The 20,208-nt window shown below is 46.0% G+C and overlaps 1 protein-coding gene across 1 annotated transcript in view; it reads left to right on the plus strand.

Moving 5' to 3' along the window:
• Positions 1–20,208, plus strand: part of LOC128409318 (alpha-2-macroglobulin-like) — a 64,236-nt gene that overhangs the window by 34,243 nt on the left and 9,785 nt on the right. Inside the window, exons 22-31 of the mRNA XM_053379661.1 lie at positions 815–866; positions 1,672–1,758; positions 3,272–3,448; positions 5,046–5,130; positions 8,387–8,543; positions 10,006–10,080; positions 12,797–12,962; positions 14,137–14,369; positions 15,239–15,457; positions 17,410–17,537. Of these exons, the coding sequence (XP_053235636.1) occupies positions 815–866; positions 1,672–1,758; positions 3,272–3,448; positions 5,046–5,130; positions 8,387–8,543; positions 10,006–10,080; positions 12,797–12,962; positions 14,137–14,369; positions 15,239–15,457; positions 17,410–17,537 (1,379 nt within the window). The remainder of the gene's footprint in view (positions 1–814; positions 867–1,671; positions 1,759–3,271; positions 3,449–5,045; positions 5,131–8,386; positions 8,544–10,005; positions 10,081–12,796; positions 12,963–14,136; positions 14,370–15,238; positions 15,458–17,409; positions 17,538–20,208) is intronic.

Consider the following 20,208-nt stretch of genomic DNA (forward strand, 5'->3'; position numbering starts at 1 on the left):
CTGAATTATTCAAGCCCCTTCACCACGGCAAGGCAGTGATCCATGAAGCAGCATCTTAAAAAGCAGAGACATCACCTTGCCAACAAAGGTCCGTATAGTTTAAGCTATGGTTTTCCCAGTAGTGATGTATGGAAGTGAGAGTTGGACCATAAAGAAGGCTGATCGCCGAAGAATTGATGCTTTTGAATTATGGTGCTGGAGGAGACTCTTGAGAGTCCCATGGACTGCAAGAAGATCAAACCTATCCATTCTGCAAGAAATCAGCCCTGAGTGCTCCCTGGAAGGACAGATCCTGAAGCTGAGGCTCCAATACTTTGGCCACCTCATGAGAAGAGAAGACTCCCTGGAAAAGACCCTGATGTTGGGAAAGATGGAGGGCAGAAGGAGAAGGGGACGACAGAGGACGAGAGGGTTGGACAGTGTTCTCAAAGCTACCAGCATGAGTTTGAACAAACTGCGGGAGGCAGTGGAAAACAGGAGTGCCTGGCGGGCTCTGGTCCAGGGGGTCACAAAGAGTCGGACACGACTAAACGACTAAACAACAACAACAACAAGGGGAGTAGAACTCCTCACAATTCTCAGCAGAGTCCCTAACAACCTATAGTTTCTGGTATCCTTTGAAGCCATGACTCTTTAAAGGTGCATGATGTATGGTGTAGATGAGGCCTGTCCCCTGTCCCCCTCACACAATGCATTCATTTATTCTTCAAATTTAGATCTTATTTCCTTCTCAAGGTAGGCATTAACTATTTTCGTTATCTCCGCAGAGTCTCTCGTTCTAACCTTTCCCCTTTCCCATTCTGTCTCCACAAAGCCTGAAGGAATTGAGAAAGACGTGGTCTTCAGCAGCCTCTTGTGTCCAGCTGGTAAGTGCCTGGTGGTAGGGCCTTCTGCAGAAAGCTCACACTATTGGTGAGATGACAATACCAAAGCTGATCTACAGCCTGTTGCAGATATTAATACTGTGACTCCTTTTGGAAGAAATCATTGTCCAGGCCCATAAGAACATTTTAAAAATTTTTACTTTCCAAAATCTTCAGAAACAGAACATAAGCATCAAAAATACAACCCAAATATCCATACAATGTCTTGTGCTGTCCAGCACAGGTTCTGCATCTTACAAAATATACAATAATTCAAACAGACCTAGAAGCAGAGGTCTTTCTCTTCCCACAGCATCCATTTTTTTGCCTGGAGCTGTTTTTCTCTCAGCCAGAGAGGGATTTTTACATGTCCTTACTTCACAAAGCCTTGAGGTAAAAGACACAAAGGCAACTCCCTTCAAAACTGAGATCTGCAACCCAATACCTTCATCACATGATCTAAGGTTACAACACTCACATGTTAGCTACCAGAGAACAACAATCAGTTAGTTAGATAGTTAATTATCTACTCAGCAAGAGCTCAGAGTGCTCTCCTTGGCTTTAATAGTGCCCTACGGAAAATCTCCATGTTAAACCTTCAGCAATATACATTTAGCCATTTTTCATTTCTGTGTCAATTAAAGCAGTTATACTTCACACGGCCTTCTATCCCAATCAGCTGGATACTTCATTGAAGAGGAAGGAGCTAGAGCATCTGTAAGGGGCATTTCCTGGTCTTTCAGAAGCTGCCCATGAGATTGATGGGCAAAAGCATGATCAAAACTCTCTCTTTCTCTCCTGCTTGCAGAAAAGTCACAGTCATCAGCACCTATAGCTTTAGCGCTGCCGGCCAATGTGGTGGAGGGCTCAGCCAGGGCTTCAGTCTGTGCACTGGGTAAGTGGGGCAACCTTGGAGGGGCTCATGCTAGGGCTCCGGTTACTCTTGTAACCCCCCCCCCAAAAAAAACAGGCCCAAGAAGGACTGAGGATGCTCAAAGGTTGTGTTACACTGAGGGTGCCTCTATACTAGTTTATGATGGGATTCAAACACTTACCTTCAAATTCAGGTTGCTGTGCAATTATAGGTGATTGGTAGTTTCTCTTGTGCAGCAAACCTAGTTCCCCAAAAGATCAGACTTATTTGCGATAAATAAAAGTGAATCACTGGAAAGCACGGGATGACAACTGCTTTGATGCAGCATAATCTAACCTCCCCAAAAACAAATCAGAACAAATGCTCGTTCAATGGCCAAGATCACCTAACCTCCCTGAAATCAAATCAACATCAACATGTTCAATGAAGAGACAGACTGGAGGCACCCTGAATGTCTGTTAGGGTGGGTAGGCGGGTGGGAGAAATGGGGGGGGGGAGTGGTGGATGGCAAATGGAGTGGAGTGTCTTGAAAAGGGGCTTGCTGGAAGCCTGGATGGGAGCTCTCTGCACAATTCCACTTGCTAGTCAACAACAACAACAACAATTTATTATTTGTACCCCGCCCATCTGGCTGGGTTTCCCCAGCCACTCTGGGCGGCTTCCAACAAAGATTAAAAATACATTAAAATGTCACACTTTAAAAACTTCCCTGAACAGGGTTGCCTTCGGGTGCCTTCTAAATGTCAGGTAGTTGTTTATCTCTTTGACATCTGGTGGGAGGGCGTTCCACAGGGCGGGTGCCACTACCGAGAAGGCCCTTTGCCTGGTTCCCTGTAACTTGGCTTCTCACAGCGAGGGAACTACCAGAAGGCCCTCGGCGCTGGACCTCAGCGTCCAGGCAGAACGATGGGGGTGGAGACGCTCCTTCAGGTAGACTGGGCTGAGGCCGTTTAGGGCTTTAAAGGTCAACACCAACACTTTGAATTGTGCTCGGAAACGTAGCTTTCTTCCCAATTCCAAACGGTGCCTGGATCTTCTGTTTCCTCTCCTTGCACGCCCAAGCACCCTCCTGCCCTATGGACTGCCTGAGTTCAATGAATAACGAGAGACATGACAGTCAAATCGGGGCACAATTTTATTGACTACAGGTGTAAGAGGTTTGGTATAGGCACCCACTTCTGACCAGCCTGCTGGAAGGACTTAAATTTGGGATGAACCATAAGTGAGGGAGTTCCTGACCTACATCGAGGAATAACCCTACCCCCCTGGGTTGCACCTGGGGAGTGCTGTGGCCCTAGTCCCCTTCTGGACATCAAGAAAGAAGCATCTCTCCTAGATCCCTTTAATGGGATAACTGCTTTTTCAGAGGGGCAGGCAGAGGCTACAACCTCCAATCTGACCAAGACTGCCTACTCAATGCCTAAACCGCCACTCAAGCAAATGCTCACCAAAGCTCCAAAATGTGGCCTGATCTTTTTCTCTCTCCCCCCCTCTCTTTCTCTCCCTCACCTCCCCTTCTCGTACCACATCCCAGGAGACATTATGGGAACAGCCATAGAGAACATCCACCAGCTCCTCCAGCTGCCCTATGGCTGTGGGGAACAGAACATGGCCCGCTTTGTCCCCAACATCTACATCCTGCAGTACCTGAATAACACAGGGCAGCTGACGGAAGAGGTCAAGTCCAAGGCCATCGGATATTTAGTGACTGGTGAGGAAGACTCGTAGCTCTGCGGGAAAAATTCTACTCTTGTTGTCTTCCTTTTGAGCTTTGGGGTGGGCAGGGAATGAAGTATCTGGCAGCTTCTGTCACTTTCTCATTTTCCCAATCTAAAATTCAGTTCTATATATTTTGCAACAATTTGCACTCTCTTGCTCTTGCTCATCATTAAAAATTTGTCAGCCTTTTCACGTGAATGTCTCTAAATCAGCCTTTCTCAACCTGTGGTTCCCCAGATGTTGTTGAACTACAACTCCCATCACCCCTAGCTAGCAAGGCCAGAGCTCAGGGATGATGGGAGTTGTAGTCCAACAACATCTGGGGACCCACAGGTTGAGAACCGCTGCTCTAAATAATATACCTATAGGCAGTTTTGCCTACTGCATGCATTTTTTTGCAAGCGATTTCCCTGAATACAATGCATTTTTTGTATGATGTTTTCAATAATAGCTTATTTTTATGCTCTCTCTCTCTCTCTCTCTCTCTCTCTCTCTCTCTCTCCCCTTTCCCTGGCAGGACTCAAGGCAGCATTTTTATAATTAATTATATAATTAACAATTATATAGTAATTCTAGGAATTAAAATATAATGCATTTCTGCAAACATTGATTGGTGCACTGCATTCCAAAATTCAGATAAGTGCTAACTTTGAAGGGTTATTCATTCATTTATTTGAAGGGTTATTGTCAGGTGCAGGAAACTGGCTTTCTCCCAGCTTTGGCAGCAGATAAGCAGAACAAAGGGAAAGGAGTCTTCTTACCAGTTAGAACTTTACTGATCACAGCGAGAGAACAAAAAATCCATTTCTTAGGAATGAAGGTGCTCCCCATTAAGGTTTCCACCCACTGCCTCCCTAGTCACCCATGTCACTACCGCGTCTTGTAACCTGATCCCGCAACCACTGTGCTTTCTGTGCTGCCACCTTATCTGCTCTTCTTGACCTTGGGCTGAGCAGATGAATACTTTCCAGCGACAGTGAGTCTGTTAACTCTCTCCCTCCCGATTCTTCTCCTCCTAGCTGTTCCCCAGCCAGTACTTCCCAGCTTCTGCCTTCTGAAGTATGTCCCTCTGCAAACCACTGTTCCAAATCTATACAGCCCTCCTCAGCACGGTCCCTGACAGTTATTCATTTATTTTTATATCCCACCTTTCCTCAAAGGAGCTCAAGGTGGTGTACTTCCTCTTTCCTGCTTTACCCTCACAATAACCTTGCGAGGCAGGTGACTTAAAGAAAATGCAATCGGTTGTGAAAATGTAGAGTACTGAAGATAATAAGACTGGAAGAAGAAAAAACCCAAAACTAACAGCAGCACCCGTCCGTTTTCAACTACAGCATTAGTTGTTTCATTTCTAGGGGCCAGATTCATCACGGGGGCTGTGAATTCAGGGCATCATTTGAAGTCAAATAAGCGTAAAGGGGAATGAAAAAGAAAACCATGAAACCTGACCTTTCAAACACTGCGCAAGACCTTTATTAAGCAATATGTTGCCTTGCCACTTCCTTCCCAACGAGACACCTCCGTTGAAGTTAGGGTGAGATGCAAAGGTATTCCGACAGATGAAATTAAAATTTGGCCTTCCATTTTAGGCTACCAGCAGCAGCTGAACTACAAGCACTCTGATGGCTCCTTCAGCACCTTTGGACAAAATAACTGGGAGCCAGGAAACACCTGGTGAGATTGACAGTGCCAGACTCATAATTTCAGGGGTGTGTGTGTGTGTGTGTGCGTGTGTGGTGAGATTCGGCAGGATGTCTTAAAAGTTGCAGTAGTGAGGTAGGAAAGCTGTGTAAGGGGGAATCACATCGGCTACCTTGGGTTTCAGGTAGTACATGGGTAAAAAGGTAAAGGGACCCCTGGCCATTAGGTCCAGTCGTGGCCAACTCTGGGGGTGCGGTGCTCATCTCACTTTATCGGCTGAGGGAGCCGGCGTACAGCTTCCGGGTCATGTGGCCAGTGAACAAGAGCAGCGCATGGAAACTCTGTTTACCTTCCCGCTGGAGCGGTACCTATTTATCTACTTGCACTTTGGCATGCTTTTGAACTGCTAGGTTGGCAGGAGCAGGGACCGAGCAATGGGAGCTCACCCCGTCGTGGGGATTCGAACCGCTGACCTTCTGATCAGCAAGTCCTAGGCTCTGTGGTTTAACCCACAGCGCCACCCGTGCCCCTCAGTACATGAGTAGAAAGGGGGAAAAGCCCTGGACACAAATTTTCATGGCCCTCTAGTGGCTCATTTACCAGAGGTACAATCATACCTCGTGTTGCATCCGCTTCATCTTGCATCTTTTCGGGTTGCGAACACAGCAAACCCGGAAGTGTTTACTTCCAGGTTAGCCTGTGAGAATCAACGTCCGGCACACTTCCACTGCAACGCAGTGTTGTCCCGGCATTTAGCAGAGATTGCGCACAGCGGTGTGTGTTCTGTGTGGAGATATCTCAAGCATGCAGAAAAGACTCTGTACTCGGCTTCTTCCTAATCTAAGAAGCTTTATTTACAGCGGCAATTAATCAGCATTCCGGGAGAACACAGCGACATGCTGTCTCTGCGTCGTCAGCAAAACCAAAACCTAAATCTCACATAACAAAGCATACAAAACCCCGTATGTGGGCACATGCCCCAGTGGGCAGGACGCACACTCCGAGCTATTAACCCTATAAGCTCTGGTTCTCCTCACATCGCTTCGTGTGCATGTGCAGAAGTGATCTGCCCGCTTCGCGCATGCGCAGAAGCGCTCTATTGTGCTGTGCGCGTGTGCAGAAGTGGTGCTCTAGTTGTGGACTTTTTGGAGTGCGAACAGCACCCCGGAATGGATCAAGTCCGCAACTAGAGGTGCCACTGTAATGTTTTTTGAGTTAACTCTGGAAGTGTGTATTCGATTCTGACCAAAGAGCAGAATATATACCGGTGAAGGCTGAAGCCTTATCCTTGCCAGGGAATCGTTTGCCTGCGTCCCCAGGGCCGAAGAGAGAGCAAAAAGCACCAGGAAAGATTCTTCTTTGGAGAAAAAAAGTTTTATTGAAATCTGTGCACAGAGGTGGCCAGTGGGATCGTTCCCAAAAGACTGGCCCATAGATACAAATAAACAAGCATCTTTATACCTGAGAGTCTGCCCATCTCTTCCCACCTCTTCAAATTCTCCAATCAGCTGGCAAGGTTAAGCTTATTTCCTTATATGGCATATGGCTAGCTAAACGCCCCTCCTTCCCTTGTTCGTGTGTTCTTCTCTTGCGTTACTGCATCAGAGAGCATGTGCAGAGAGTACTGCAGTTTCTACTTAGCTGAGAGAAAAAAAACAGGAAATGGGCTTCCCTGCTAGCCAGCAGAAAGAGGAAGCTGGCCTTTCTGCAAAGCCGCTGCTCGCTGTCTACTAGCTGGCAGAAAGAGGAAGTGGGCCTCTTCCCAATTCAGCAAAGCAGGATAATATGCAATTTTAACAGAGCAATTTAGAAAAGCAACTTATCAGAGCAATTTACTTTAGAAAACAATTTATCAGAGCAAAGCAATTTACTTAAATATAAAATACAGGGAATACCTTCCCTGTCCCTTCACCGGGAGGCTTAGTTTGGTCAGGCAGAACTTCCGAGAAGGGTGACCAAGAGGAGAAAGCAGTCCAGAAACCAACCCTTATGAGGAACGCTTGAGGGAGTTTGGCATGTTTAGCCTGGAAAATGGAAACTTAGAGGAGATATGATAGCCATCTTCAAATATTTCAAGGGCTGTCACATGGAAGATGGAGCAAGCTCGTTTTATTGTGCTCTGGAGAGTAGGACTCAAACCAATGGCTTCAAGTCCCAAGAAAGAGAAGAGGAGGTTAAGGGGTGATATGATAGCCATGTTCAAATATATAAAAGGATGTCATATAGAGGAGGGAGAAAGGTTGTTTTCTGCTGCTCCAGAGAAGCGGACACGGAGCAATGGATCCAAACTACAAGAAAGAAGATTCCACCTAAACATTAGGAAGAACTTCCTGACAGTAAGAGCTGTTCGACAGTGGAATTTGCTGCCAAGGAGTGTGGTGGAGTCTCCTTCTTTGGAGGTCTTTAAGCAGAGCCTTGACAACCATATGTCAGGAGTGCTCTGATGGTGTTTCCTGCTTGGCAGGGGGTTGGACTCGATGGCCCTTGTGGTCTCTTCCAACTCTATGATTCTATGATTCTATGAAACACCGACTAAACACTAGGTGAAACTTTCTGGCGGTAAGAGCTGTTGGGCAGTGGAATGGACTCCCTCCAAAGGTGGTGGGCGCTCTTTCATTGGAGGTTTCAAAGAAGAGGTTAGATGGCTACCTGCCAGGGATGCTTTAACTGAGATTGCTGCAATGCAGGGGGTTGGACTAGATGACCCTGGGGTCCCTTCCAATTCTATGCTTCTTGAAAGCGGTATGCATCTAAATTGGCTCCCAGTACGTTTCCAAGCACAATTCAAAGTGTTGGTGCTGACCTTTAAAGCCTTAAACTGCCTCGGTCCAGTATACCTGAAGGAGCGTCTCCACCCCCATCGTTCAGCCTGGACTCTGAGGTCCAGCTCCGAGGGCCTTCTGGCAGTTCCCTCACTGCGAGAAGCCAAATTACAGGGAACCAGGCAGAGGGCCTTCTTGGTGGTGGCGCCCGTCCTGTGGAAACCCGGAAACCCTGCCGAAACCCGGAAGTAACCCGTTCTAGTGCTTCCTGGTTTCAGCGGTCCATAACCTGAAAAAACACAACCTGAAGCATCTGTATTCCGAGGTATGACTGTATTTTAATACTTGATTGGAAGCCGCCCAGAGTGGCTGGGGAAACCCAGCCAGATGGGCGGGGTATAAATAAATTATTATTATTATTATTATTATTATTATTATTATTATTAAGAACAAAAAAGCATACTGCAGTTTGTGCAACAGGTTTTGTTTGCTTGCTTTGATCGACTCTGCTCTGGGCTCACTTTCAGGCTGACAGCATTTACACTTGTATCCTTTGCCCGGACCAAGTCCATCATCTTCGTGGAAGAGAAGCACATCAGCGGCGCTCAGGCCTTTCTGGCTTCCAGGCAGAAAGAGAATGGCTGCTTCCATAGCACCGGGACCCTCCTCAACAACGCCCTGAAGGTACAGAGGGTTGGAGGGAGACTCTATGGTGAAACATCAGCACAATCATAGGGCAAAACTTCTCAGCTTGTTTGGGTTGGCCTATGGGACTTGGGGTTAACTTGGAGAAACTTGTTCTGTTTTGCTGAGTTTTACTTCCATTTTTGGTCCTGAGCCTTCAGCGTGGGGATTACTCTAGATATTGCTGGAACGACAATCTTGCAACTTAGCATTCCAACAGTTCTGGTGCAGCTTAGCTGCTGCCACAGCAAATAATAATAATAATAATAATAATAATAATAATAATAATAATATCAGTGCCCAGTGCAAGACACTGTGCCTTCTGAGGAAAGTGGGCTCTTCCTCCTTTCCCCGCTTCTTCTCACAAGCGTATCTTTTAAAAAGCCTTTCTCAGTATCAACCACCTGTGGCCCTGAGATTTGCAGTTGAGGTCTTCAGTCACCAGGAGGTGTTCAGAGGGTGTTGACCCATGGCAGGGCCTTCTCAGTGGTGGCACCCTGTTTATGGAATTTATTTCATAAAATGTATATACTGCTTGCTGTTGCTGGGAACCGTCTTGTCTTGGGAGACAATGGAAGAATGCGACTTCACAATGGGGTGAAGTCAAAATGCTGGATTGTAAGAAAGAAAGAAAAACATTTCAAAGTGGTTTACAAAAAGAATGGTTTATGCCTTCCTTCCTCTTTACTGAGTTTCATGAGTGGTTGGAAAATGTCCCTGTTTATTCTTGCGTTTGATGGCTGAATGACACTGTTCCTGGCAATTCTCTCTTCCTTCCTTCCTTCCTTCCTTCCTTCCTTCCTTCCTTCCTTCCTTTCTTTCTTTCTTTCTTTCTTTCTTTCTTTCTTTCTTTCTTTCTTTCATGTTTTTGCCATACTGGGCTCCTTTAGGAGGAAGGGTAGGATATAAAATTCAGCAATCAATAATGAATAATATTTGGAGAGCAGTAGATTGATCTCGCCGAAGAAATGATGCGTTTGAATTATGGTGCTGGAGGAGACTCTTGAGAGTCCCATGGACTGCAAGAAGATCAAACCTATCCATTCTTAAGGAAATCAACCCTGAGTGCTCACTGGAAGGACAGATCCTGAAGCTGAGGCTCCAGTACTTTGGCCACCTCATGAGAAGAGAAAAGACCATGAGAAGAGAAAAGACTCCCAGGAAAAGACCCTGATGTTGGGAAAGATGGAGGGCACAAGGAGAAGGGGATGACAGAGGATGAGATGGTGGGACAGTGTTCTCGAAGCTACCAGCATGAGTTTGACCAAACTGCGGGAGGCAGGGGAAGACAGGAGTGCCTGGCGTGCTCTGGTCCATGGGGTCACGAAGAGTCGGACACGACTAAACGACTAAACAACAACAACAACAGATTGATCTTGGGGTGGGGGGAGTTCCCTGGAGATGGCAAAGGGCTTTCCTGTACCACATGGGGGCTGAGCAATTCCCATCTTTTTTCTTACAGGGCGGGGTTGATGATGAGGTCACTCTGTCTGCCTATATCACCATCGCCTTCCTGGAGATTCCTCTGCCTGTCACTGTAAGTAGTCATCTTTTCCCTTCCGCAACTCATCAGGGACAACCATTCAGGATGGGTAGAGAGTATTATAGCCTGAGATAACTTCCCATGAAGCTAAACACTCTAGCAAAGAACCAATAACCAATCAAGTTCTTATTGGGCCAAAGGCTTGAATCCATTTAGCCTAATTCAGAAAAGGTTTTTCCAAAATAATTAGTCGACGGACTCTGCTTTTAAATGTTACCTGCTTTTTAAAAAATATAGATAGAGGTAAAGGGTAAAGGGTCCATTAGGTCCAGTCGTGACCGACTCTGGGGTTGCGACGCTCATCTCGCTTTATTGGCCGAGGGAGCCGGCGTACAGCTTCCGGGTCATGTGGTCAGCATGACTAAGCCGCTTCTGGCGAACCAGAGCAGCGCACGGAAACTCTGTTTCCCTTCCCGCCGGAGTGGTACCTATTTATCTACTTGCACCTTGACGTACTTTCGAACTGCTAGGTTGGCAGGAGCAGGGACCGAGCAACAGGAGCTCACCCCGTCGCGGGGATTCGCAACGACGACCTTCTGATCGGCAAGCCCTAGGCTCTGTGGTTTAACCCACAGCGCCACCCGCGTCCCAATAGATAGATGTAGATGTTGCTATTAACCTATTTGGGTTTTTTAAAAACAATATATTGTAATACCTTGGATCCTGAATGCCGTGTGACTTGAGCATTTTGTTAGTGTTCCGGTTTGTGTCCGATGGGGTTCCAAGGCTTCCGGTTGTGTGCAGGAAGCTCCTGCAGCCAATCAGAAGCCGAGCCTTGGTTGCCCAATGTTTTCAGGAGTCAAATGGAGTTCCAGAATGGATTTCGTTCGACAACCAAAGTACAACTATATATATTTAAAAACAAACAGGATGCTGGGCAATATGGGCTCTGTCCTGGTCCAGCATGCTCTTAAGAGCCCTTTTGAGAGGGATGTTACTGAAGCTGAGCCCAATTCCCTATTTGAGCTCCTTGGCATGCTGAGAGTGCAGTATACAGTGGTGCCTCGCAAGACGAACGCCTCGCAAAACGAAAAACTCGCAAGACGAAAGAGTTTTCCGTTTTTGAGTCGTTCCGCAAAGACGAATTTCCCTATGGGCTTGCTTCGCAAGAAGAAAGGTCCTGGACCTCTTCTGAAGGCCGGCGGGGGGGGGGAAAGTATTTGCTCCCCCCCCGCCTGCCTTCCCGAGATAGCGGAGAAGCGCAGCGCGTTTCTCTGCTATCCCGACGGCTTTTGAAGGCAGGCGGGGGGGAGCAAAGACTTTTGCCCCCCGCCGGCCTTCAGAAGAGGTCCTGGACCTCTTCTGAAGGCCGGCGGGGGGCAAAAGTCTTTGCTCCCCCCCGCCTGCCTTCCCGGAACAGCGGAGACTTCTCCGCTGTCCCGGGGCGATCTTAAAATGCTGGCGGGCGGCAGCGAAGGCTTCGCTGCCGCCCACCAGCATTTTAAAATCTCCCCGGGACAGCGGAGAAGTCTCCGCTGTCCTGGGGGCTTTTAAAATGCTGGCGGTCGGGAGGAAAGCCCTCCTGTCCCCGGAGCTTGCGGGGTGGGAGGTGGGGAGAAGGGCTTTTCTTCCCACCGCCAGCCTTCAGAACAGCCTTCTGAAGGCTGGCGGTGGGAAGAAAAGCCCTTGTCCCCCCCCCCAGCCTTCAGAAGAGGTCGGGGGACAGACTGTCCCCGGACCTGGTCTGAAGGCGGTTTCCATAGGAACGCATTGATTGATTTTCAATGCATTCCTATGGGAAACCGTGCTTCACAAGACGAAAAACTCGCAAGAAGAAAAAACTTGCAGAACGAATTAATTTCGTCTTGCGAGGCACCACTGTATATGGCTTGTGGAATTTGGCCAGAAAAGTAGATTTCCCCCAGTTCCAGTCATACACAGAGAGATGCTTCTAGAGGAGTGTTCAGCCCGGACACTGAGGTCCAGCTCCGAGGGCCTTCTGGCAGTTTCCTCCCTGCGAGAAGTGAAGCAACAGGGAACCAGGAAGAGGGAACCAGGAAGAGGTACCTTCTCGGTAGTGGTGCCCGCCCTGTGGAATGCCCTCCCATCAGATGTCAAGGAGATAAACAACTATCTACTTTTAGAAGACATCTGAAGGCAGCACTGTTTAGGGAAGTTTTTAATGCTTGATGTTTTATCGTGCTTTTAATATTCTGCTGGGAGCTGCACAGAGTGGCTGGGGAAACCCAGCCAGATGGGTGGGGTATAAATAATAAATGATGATGATGATGAAACTAATAAAGTGGCTTATTATACACACCTTGGGTAGAAAAGGTTTCCCTTTCTAACCTAACTAATGCAGAGACGACAAAGGTAGCCATGCTTTCTAACTGGGAAGATAGATCCCTCTCACCTTTAGGTCCAAGAAAGAAGTGAGATGAGCAGGAGGAAGTTGTAAACAGGATGCAACTTAAGACATTTCAGTATAAACATCGAAGAGGTAGGGAGGTCAGCAGAGAGGTTGAAGTTACAGGGATAGTCTGGGAATCTGGAGGTCTCTTTCTCGTTTCTTTTACCCCACACAAACCCATCTCAGTGTGCTGAGTTGCACCCAAACTTCCAGCGGTTTTGCTGAGACTTTGCTTTTTCCAGCAATATGCTGCCAGAAGGCCTGATCCTGCCACTCAAGCCACCTCCAGTAGCCTCCTGTCAGGTCTCTGGAAATGGCTGCAGTGGCTTGAGGCAAGCTTCTCCTGCTTTCTCTCCCCAGCACTCCGTGGTGCGCAACGCCCTGTTCTGTTTGGAGACGGCGACGCAGGCGAAAGAGATCAACACTTACACCAAAGCCCTGTTGGCTTTCGCCTTTGGCTTGGCTGGGAAAGAGGACAAGAAGCAGGAGATGCTGCGTTTGCTTGATGGGGAAGCTGTGGCAGAAGGTGAGATGCGACATCTTTGCCTTCTCCCCATTCTGCCCCTGTCTGGTTTCCTGATTGGTGCAGAGTTGGGTTGGGGGCGGTCTGCGAACTGCTTCTCCATATGGAGGAAAACCGCATTGCCCAGAAAACCCAAGGGTGTGGTATGATATGGATATAAAATTTACAGCATGTTATGGTTTAAGAGAAAATCATATGAAAATGATATATCGTTGGTATCTAACACCAAGTAAACTGGCAAAAATGTATAAATCTAAACCAAACAAATGTAAAGATAGAGAATGTTTTTTTTATCATATGTGGTGGTCTTGTAGTAAGGTTAAAGCTTACTGGGAAATGATATACAGTGGTGCCCCGCAAGACGAATGCCTCGCAAGACGAAAAACTCGCTAGACGAAATGGTTTTCCGTTTTTTGAGTCGTTCCGCAAGACGAATTTCCCTATGGGCTTGCTTTGCAAGACGAAACGTCTTGCGAGTTCTTGCGAGTTTGTTTCCTTTTTCTTAAAGCTAATAGCCGTTAATAGCCGCTAAGCCGCTAATAGCCATGCTTCGCAAGACGAGAAAACCGCAAGACGAAGAGACTCGCGGAACGGATTGATTTCATCTTGCGAGGCACCACTGTATAATGAATTGAGAAGGATGTTCAAAATAACTTATATTTTTTTAAAAAAAAACAGTAGTTTTTCTTTGGGGAATTATAGGGACAGAACTACCTAAATTGTATAGAAACTTATTCATGTATGCTACTACAAGAATTCAAGGATTCAAGAATGCTACTTGCTCAAAAATGGAAAGGAGCAGAAGTCCCAGCAAAGGAAGAATGGATACAAAAACTTACAGAATATGCAGAAATAGTGAAACTTACCGAAAGAATAAGGAATCAAGATAACAAACTTTTAAAATAAAATAATGGAAATGGTTTATTGAGTATTTACAGATAAATTGTAAACATTAGCAGGATTAGTGTATTAACCTGCAGTTTTATAAGAGTATCTATTTACAGTAGGAAATTAAATGAGCAACTGAGAAACTGAATGAAAATTCAGGCTTATATTAGTTTGGTACTTGTTTGAGAAAATGCTTTTGGAGCCACTGGTAAGCCTCGTTTATTAAAATGCCTGTAGTGGTGCCAGGATCGTCTGACTCGCATGCTAATTAATCTCTCCCTTTCTGAAGCTGATGGCTCTCTTCACTGGCAGCGGCCTGGAAAGCAAGAGGCGGACGCTGACCTTCCATTCCATCGCTTGCCCCGTGCGCCTTCCGCAGAGGTGGAGATGACAGCCTACGTCCTTCTAGCGTACCTGACCAAGCAGCCGGCGCCATCGCAGGAAGACCTGGCGAAATGTGCCCGCATTGTCAAGTGGCTCGTCAAGCAACAGAACCCCACTGGCGGATTCTCTTCTACTCAGGTAAAGTTCCTCCCTCCTTTCCGGGGACCCAAGAGAGGAGGATGTTGGGAGGGACACAGTCAGGCTGTTTTGGTTCATTAGAGACATGGAGTCCCATCAGGGGAAAAACTCCTGAGAAAAACAGAAGCCTAGAGAAAAATAAAGGTCAGAGAAAGTTGAAAGTGTTGCTGAAGTTTAGGTTCCTTGGCTCTAGATACGAGCTACTCAGACTCCATATTTCCACAATAAATCCCTGTCTTACCTTAATGTCACATGTTAATTTATCATTAATAGCTATATCCCACACCTCTTTATACCATTCTTCCATTTTATATTCCGCTTGCCCCTTCCACTTCCTAGCTATCATAATGCGTGTAGCTGTCAATAAATTGATGAGCAAGTCCTTGGATTTTTTTTAAGGAAAGGGATTTTAACCGTGGGTGGTGCTGTGAGTTAAACCACAGAGCCTAGGACTTGCTGATCAAAAGGTCGGTGGTTCGAATCCCCGCGACGGGGTGAGCTCCCGTTGCTCAGTCCCTGCTCCTGCCAACCTACCAGTTCGAAAGCACGTCAAAGTGCAAGTAAATAAATAGGTACCGCTCTGGCGGGAAGGTAAACGGCGTTTCCGTGTGCTGCTCTGGTTCGCCAGAAGGAGCTTAGTCATGCTGGCCACATGACCCGGAAGCTGTATGCTGGCTTCCTCAGCCAATAAAGCGAGATGAGCACCCGGGGTCAGGGGTCCCTTTACCTTTACTGTTTATACAAATACAGCTGGAGAATGTTGAATCTGGGCCAATATCTTGGACCAGGAAGCCCTTCAAAGGGAGGGTTGTCCTCTTCCAGAGAAAGACACATGGCTCACACTCCCCTCCCTGTGGTGTCTGTTGCAGGACACTGTGGTGGCGCTCCAGGCCCTCTCTCTGTATGGGGCTTTAACCTACTCCAGAAGTAGCACAGGCACAGACTTGTCTGTGCACTCTGGAGCGAATGCCATGGGAACTTTCCATGTGGACAACACCAACCGCCTGCTTCTTCAGTGCCGATCTCTGCCCCAAGTGCCAGGAGACTACAATGTTGAGGCGACAGGAGATCGCTGTGTCTATATCCAGGTGAGTAAGTGCCCAGGCAGAGTACCTGGGAGAGACAGAACGTGTGATGGTGTCAGGCTTCGAGGAATCGGCTTTCTCCCCAGTGGCAGTAAATCAGAAGATCAAATGAAAGGAACGTCTTACCAGTTAGATTCTTTAATAGTCACAGTGAGAGACAAAGATTGTGTCTCGATAGAATGGCGGTGCTCCCAATTAAGGCTCACTCCCCTCTCCTTCCCAATTAATCCATGTCACTCCTATGTCTTGTAATCTGAGTTTATACCCTCTGTGCTTTCTGTTCTGAGACTGTCTGAGCTGTTCTTCACCTTGGGGGAGGGCAGTGGAGGAATGCTGTCCAGCAACTGTGAATCTGTTGACCCTCCCCCCCAGTGTTTCTTCTTCTTCTAGCTGTTCCCCATTCAGTATTTCCCAGATTCTGCCTTCTGAACTGTGCCCCTCTACAAACCACTGTTCCAAATCTACGTTGTCCTCCTTTTCCTGGGAAGATCCAGGATCAGGGGGAAGGGGTGGCTCCCACCATTCCTCCTCAATGCAGCCCACCACAGCACGGTCACTGACAGATGGTTTCCAAGCCACCATGTAGTCCCAAGTCATACGAGGGAAGAGAGTTCCTGGCTAAAGCAGAGCGTACCCTCTCTGCTTAGCTCACCCTTCTACTTTTTTAAAAAAAAATCATTTTTCTTGATTTTCCAATAAAAAACATCCAATTAATATATCCAATCATAATACTCCAATTAAAATAAAAAAAGACCAAATTATAGTCCAGATTATAATTATTAATTTTTCGGAGTTCCCCATGGTCTGGATCTCTGAAGCATATCTCCAAATCTCAGTCCTGCCTCTCCTCGTTGTTTCCGTATTTTCCGCATCTCAGTTTTAACGCTTTATAATTCTCTGTCCCTGAGTCCAGGATTCTCGATCATGTCAAACATCATATACTTTCATCCCTCGAATACAGCTTTATTAGTATATCTTTTTCCAACTTTCTTTTTATCAGCGCAGCTTGCTCTGGCTCCATTCCAATCCGGGATGTTGTCCAAACTCCCAATCATTTGCTCACCCTTCTACTTTTAAGAACTTTCTGCCGCCAGATCATAGAATTGTAGAGTTGGAAGAGACCCCGAGGGTTCTTTGGTCCGACCCTCTGCAATGCAGAAATCTCAACTACAGCATCTTCAGCATTTAGCCGAGTTTCCTACATTGCAGGGGGTTGAATTAGATGACCCTTGGGGTCCCTTCCCATTCTACAATTCTATGACCCATGACAGATGACCACCCAACCTCTGTTTAAAAACCTCCGGTGAAGGAGAGTACACCACCTCCCAAGGGAAGTAATAGTGCCACTGTATTCTGCTCTGGTCAGACCTCACCTGGAGTACTGTGTCCAGTTCTGGGCACCACAGTTCAAGAAGGACACTGACAAACTGGAACGTGTCCAGAGGAGGGCAACCAAAATGGTCAAAGGCCTGGAAACGATGCCTTATGAGGAACGGCTAAGGGAGCTGGGCATGTTTAGCCTGGAGAAGAGGAGGTTAAGGGGTGATATGATAGCCATGTTCAAATATATAAAAGGATGTCACTTAGAGGAGGGAGAAAGGTTGTTTTCTGCTGCTCCAGAGAAGCGGACACGGAGCAATGGTTCCAAACTACAAGAAAGAAGATTCCACCTAAACATTAGGAAGAACTTCCTGACAGTAAGAGCTGTTCGACAGTGGAATTTGCTGCCAAGGAGTGTGGTGGAGTCTCCTTCTTTGGAGGTCTTTAAGCAGAGGCTTGACAACCATATGTCAGGAGTGCTCTGATGGTGTTTCCTGCTTGGCAGGGGGTTGGACTCGATGGCCCTTGTGGTCTCTTCCAACTCTATGATTCTATGATTCTATGATTCTATGAATCCATTCCACTGTCCTGCTGCCAGAAACGTCTCACATACCTGAGTGCTGTTTCCCTTCCAGACCACCTTGAAGTACAACGTGCATCCGCGCCCGGAGGACTCGCCTTTCAAGCTGGAGGTGTACACGGTCCCTGAGTCTTGTGCTGGACCCAAAGCTCACAAAACGTTTGACGTTGCTGTAAATGTCAGGTAATCCCTTCACAGGCTGGCTGGCTAGCTAGCTGCATCTGTACAGGAGCACAACATCTCTGGTCCTTGGTTCGGTTGATACTTTGCTCTGTTTCTTGAACTGTCTTACAATTAGTTTGATAATCGAGTTGTGTTGTTGTACTATGTTCTGGGGTATCTAGTGGAGTCCTAGCTATTACACAAGGCCAGTTATTCATAAGGATGAAGCGCAGTTAAAAAAATATCCTTAATAATAAACCAGCCATTTGGAACAGGCCCCATCTAAGCCCCTACAAACACTGTGGGGCAAACCATGGTGGAAATCTATATGTCTATATCTGTACAGTATATATACTGTTTGATCGTAAAACCCCCCCACAAAATGAAACCTCAAAGCCATTTACAAAAATGATAAAATTATCAATTAGAGGAATTAATAATTCCTCTAATTAATTTTACACTTAAAAAGTAAAAATTACATTAAAAACAGATTAAAACTCTCATCAACTATCTACACATCTACATGGGCTTGTCCAAACATAAATGTTTTTCTCAAGTGGTATAATAAATGTTTTTCTCAAGAGTATAATAAAGGCAACTGTCTGATACCAATAGTCGGGGAGTTACCTGACCCCACCCCCATCCATCTTCCCTCCCTCCACCCCCTTTCTTTTCCCTTTTTTTTTCTTCTCCCCCTAATGCCTCAACAAATGAAACGGATTTGTAAAAATGTTACATGGGGGGAAAAAATACGAGGCATTACACTTCTGTAAAACAAGAAAATCCTAAATAAAATATTTTTTTAAAAAAATAGTCAAAACAAAAAAATTTTTCCCTTCCAGTAGCACCTTAAAGACCAACTAAGTTAGTTCTTGGTATGAGCTTTCGTGTGCATGCACACTTCTTCAGATACACCAGAAGTTGCCAGATCCTTCTATATAGTGAGAAGGTGGGGAGGGGTATTACTCAGAAGGGTGGTGGGAATGGGTGATTGGCAGATAGCTGTGATGAGCCTGTTGACGACTCTTAACGACTGCAATAGGTCTTACAGGAAAAAGCAAGGGGTGAGAAGGTGAAAAATGGCTTTGTCATGTATAATGAGATAAGAATCCAATGTCTTTGTTCAGACCAGGTCTCTCCATGGTTTTAAGTTTGGTAATGAGTTGCAATTCAGCAGCTTCTCTTTCCAGTCTATTTCTGAAATTCCTTTGTAGTAAAACAGCTACTTTGAGATCTTGTATAGAATGTCCTGGGAGATTGAAGTGTTCTCCTACTGGTTTCTCTGTCTTGTGATTCTTGATGTCCGATTTATGTCCGTTTATTCTTTGGCGTAAGGTTTGGCCTGTTTGTCCAATATAGAGAGCTGAAGGACACTGTTGGACACCAACACGGCTACCTTTCTGTAACTTTAAAAAAATAGTCAGGGAGTTCCAAAGTTCCAGATATCATTGATATAAAGCTCTCTCACGCCATCCCTTGGAGGGAATATCATAATTGGTTTTAACTATAATTAGGAATGGAGGAGAAATATAATTCAATTTGGATTTAGAGGCATTCAATGGGAAATAAAGGTCACTTTTCGAACCAAATTTTGAACCGAAGCACAATCATCCTTAGGAATTCATCCTTCTCCTAATTTTTGTAATCCGGTTCTTCAGCCAAGTAATGTGTGCAAAACTGCGTGTCGTAGGATAAAATGTGGCTATAAATGCATACGTCCTTGAAAATAACATAAGAAAAACACATACAGTCATACCTTGGTTCTCAAATGGAATCTGTTCTGGAAGTCTGTTCGACTTCCAAAAACGTTTGAAAACCAAGGCACAGCTTCCAATTGGCTGCAGGAGCTTCCTGAAGTTAATTGGAAGCCATGGAAGCCGCGTTGGACGTCCGGCTTCCAAAAAACGTTCACAAACTGGAACACTTCCGGGTTTGTGGAGTTCGGGAGCCAAAACATTCGAGTCACAAGGCATTCGAGAACCAGGGTATGACTGTAATATGAAGAAAAATTGTTTTGCAAAAAAAAGTATGCATTAGGAAAGATTAGAATCATAAAATTTTGAGTTGGAAGGGACCCTGAGTCCAACGCTCTGCAATGCAATGCAATGCAGGAATATGCAGGTGTCCCATATGGGTATCGAACCTGCAACCTTAGTATTATTGGCACCACGTTGTAACCAACTGAGCTATGCAGGCTCCTCAGGGACCATGAGAGTCATCTAGTCCAACTCCCTGCAATGCAGGCATCTTTTGCCCAACGTGGGGCTCAAACTCACAACCTTAAAATTAGGAGTCTCATGCTTTACCCAAGTGAGCTATCCTGGAGAAGCAGAGCTGGGGGCCCAGGAAAGATTCCTGCCTGAAACCCTGGAGAGATGCTGTCCCTTGGTGTAGACTATATTGAGCTAGGTGGACCAATGGTCTGAACTCAGTATAAAACAACTTCCTATAAATATAAAAATGTGCCTAGTGGGAGATATTCACACTAGAATACTGATGAATTTTCATGAGGATTTTATTTTTATTTGCAAGCTGATGTAGATATGTGGACAACTAAATTTAAGATTGAGGAAAAACATGAAACTGAGAATGGACATATTCATCCATGCTTAACCATAATAAAAACATTGAATTTGTAACCTGCCTTTTAGAAAAACACACACACACACACACACACACACACACACACACA

Source organism: Podarcis raffonei, chromosome 2, assembly GCF_027172205.1.
Source record: "Podarcis raffonei isolate rPodRaf1 chromosome 2, rPodRaf1.pri, whole genome shotgun sequence".
NCBI classification, from domain to species: domain Eukaryota; kingdom Metazoa; phylum Chordata; class Lepidosauria; order Squamata; family Lacertidae; genus Podarcis; species Podarcis raffonei.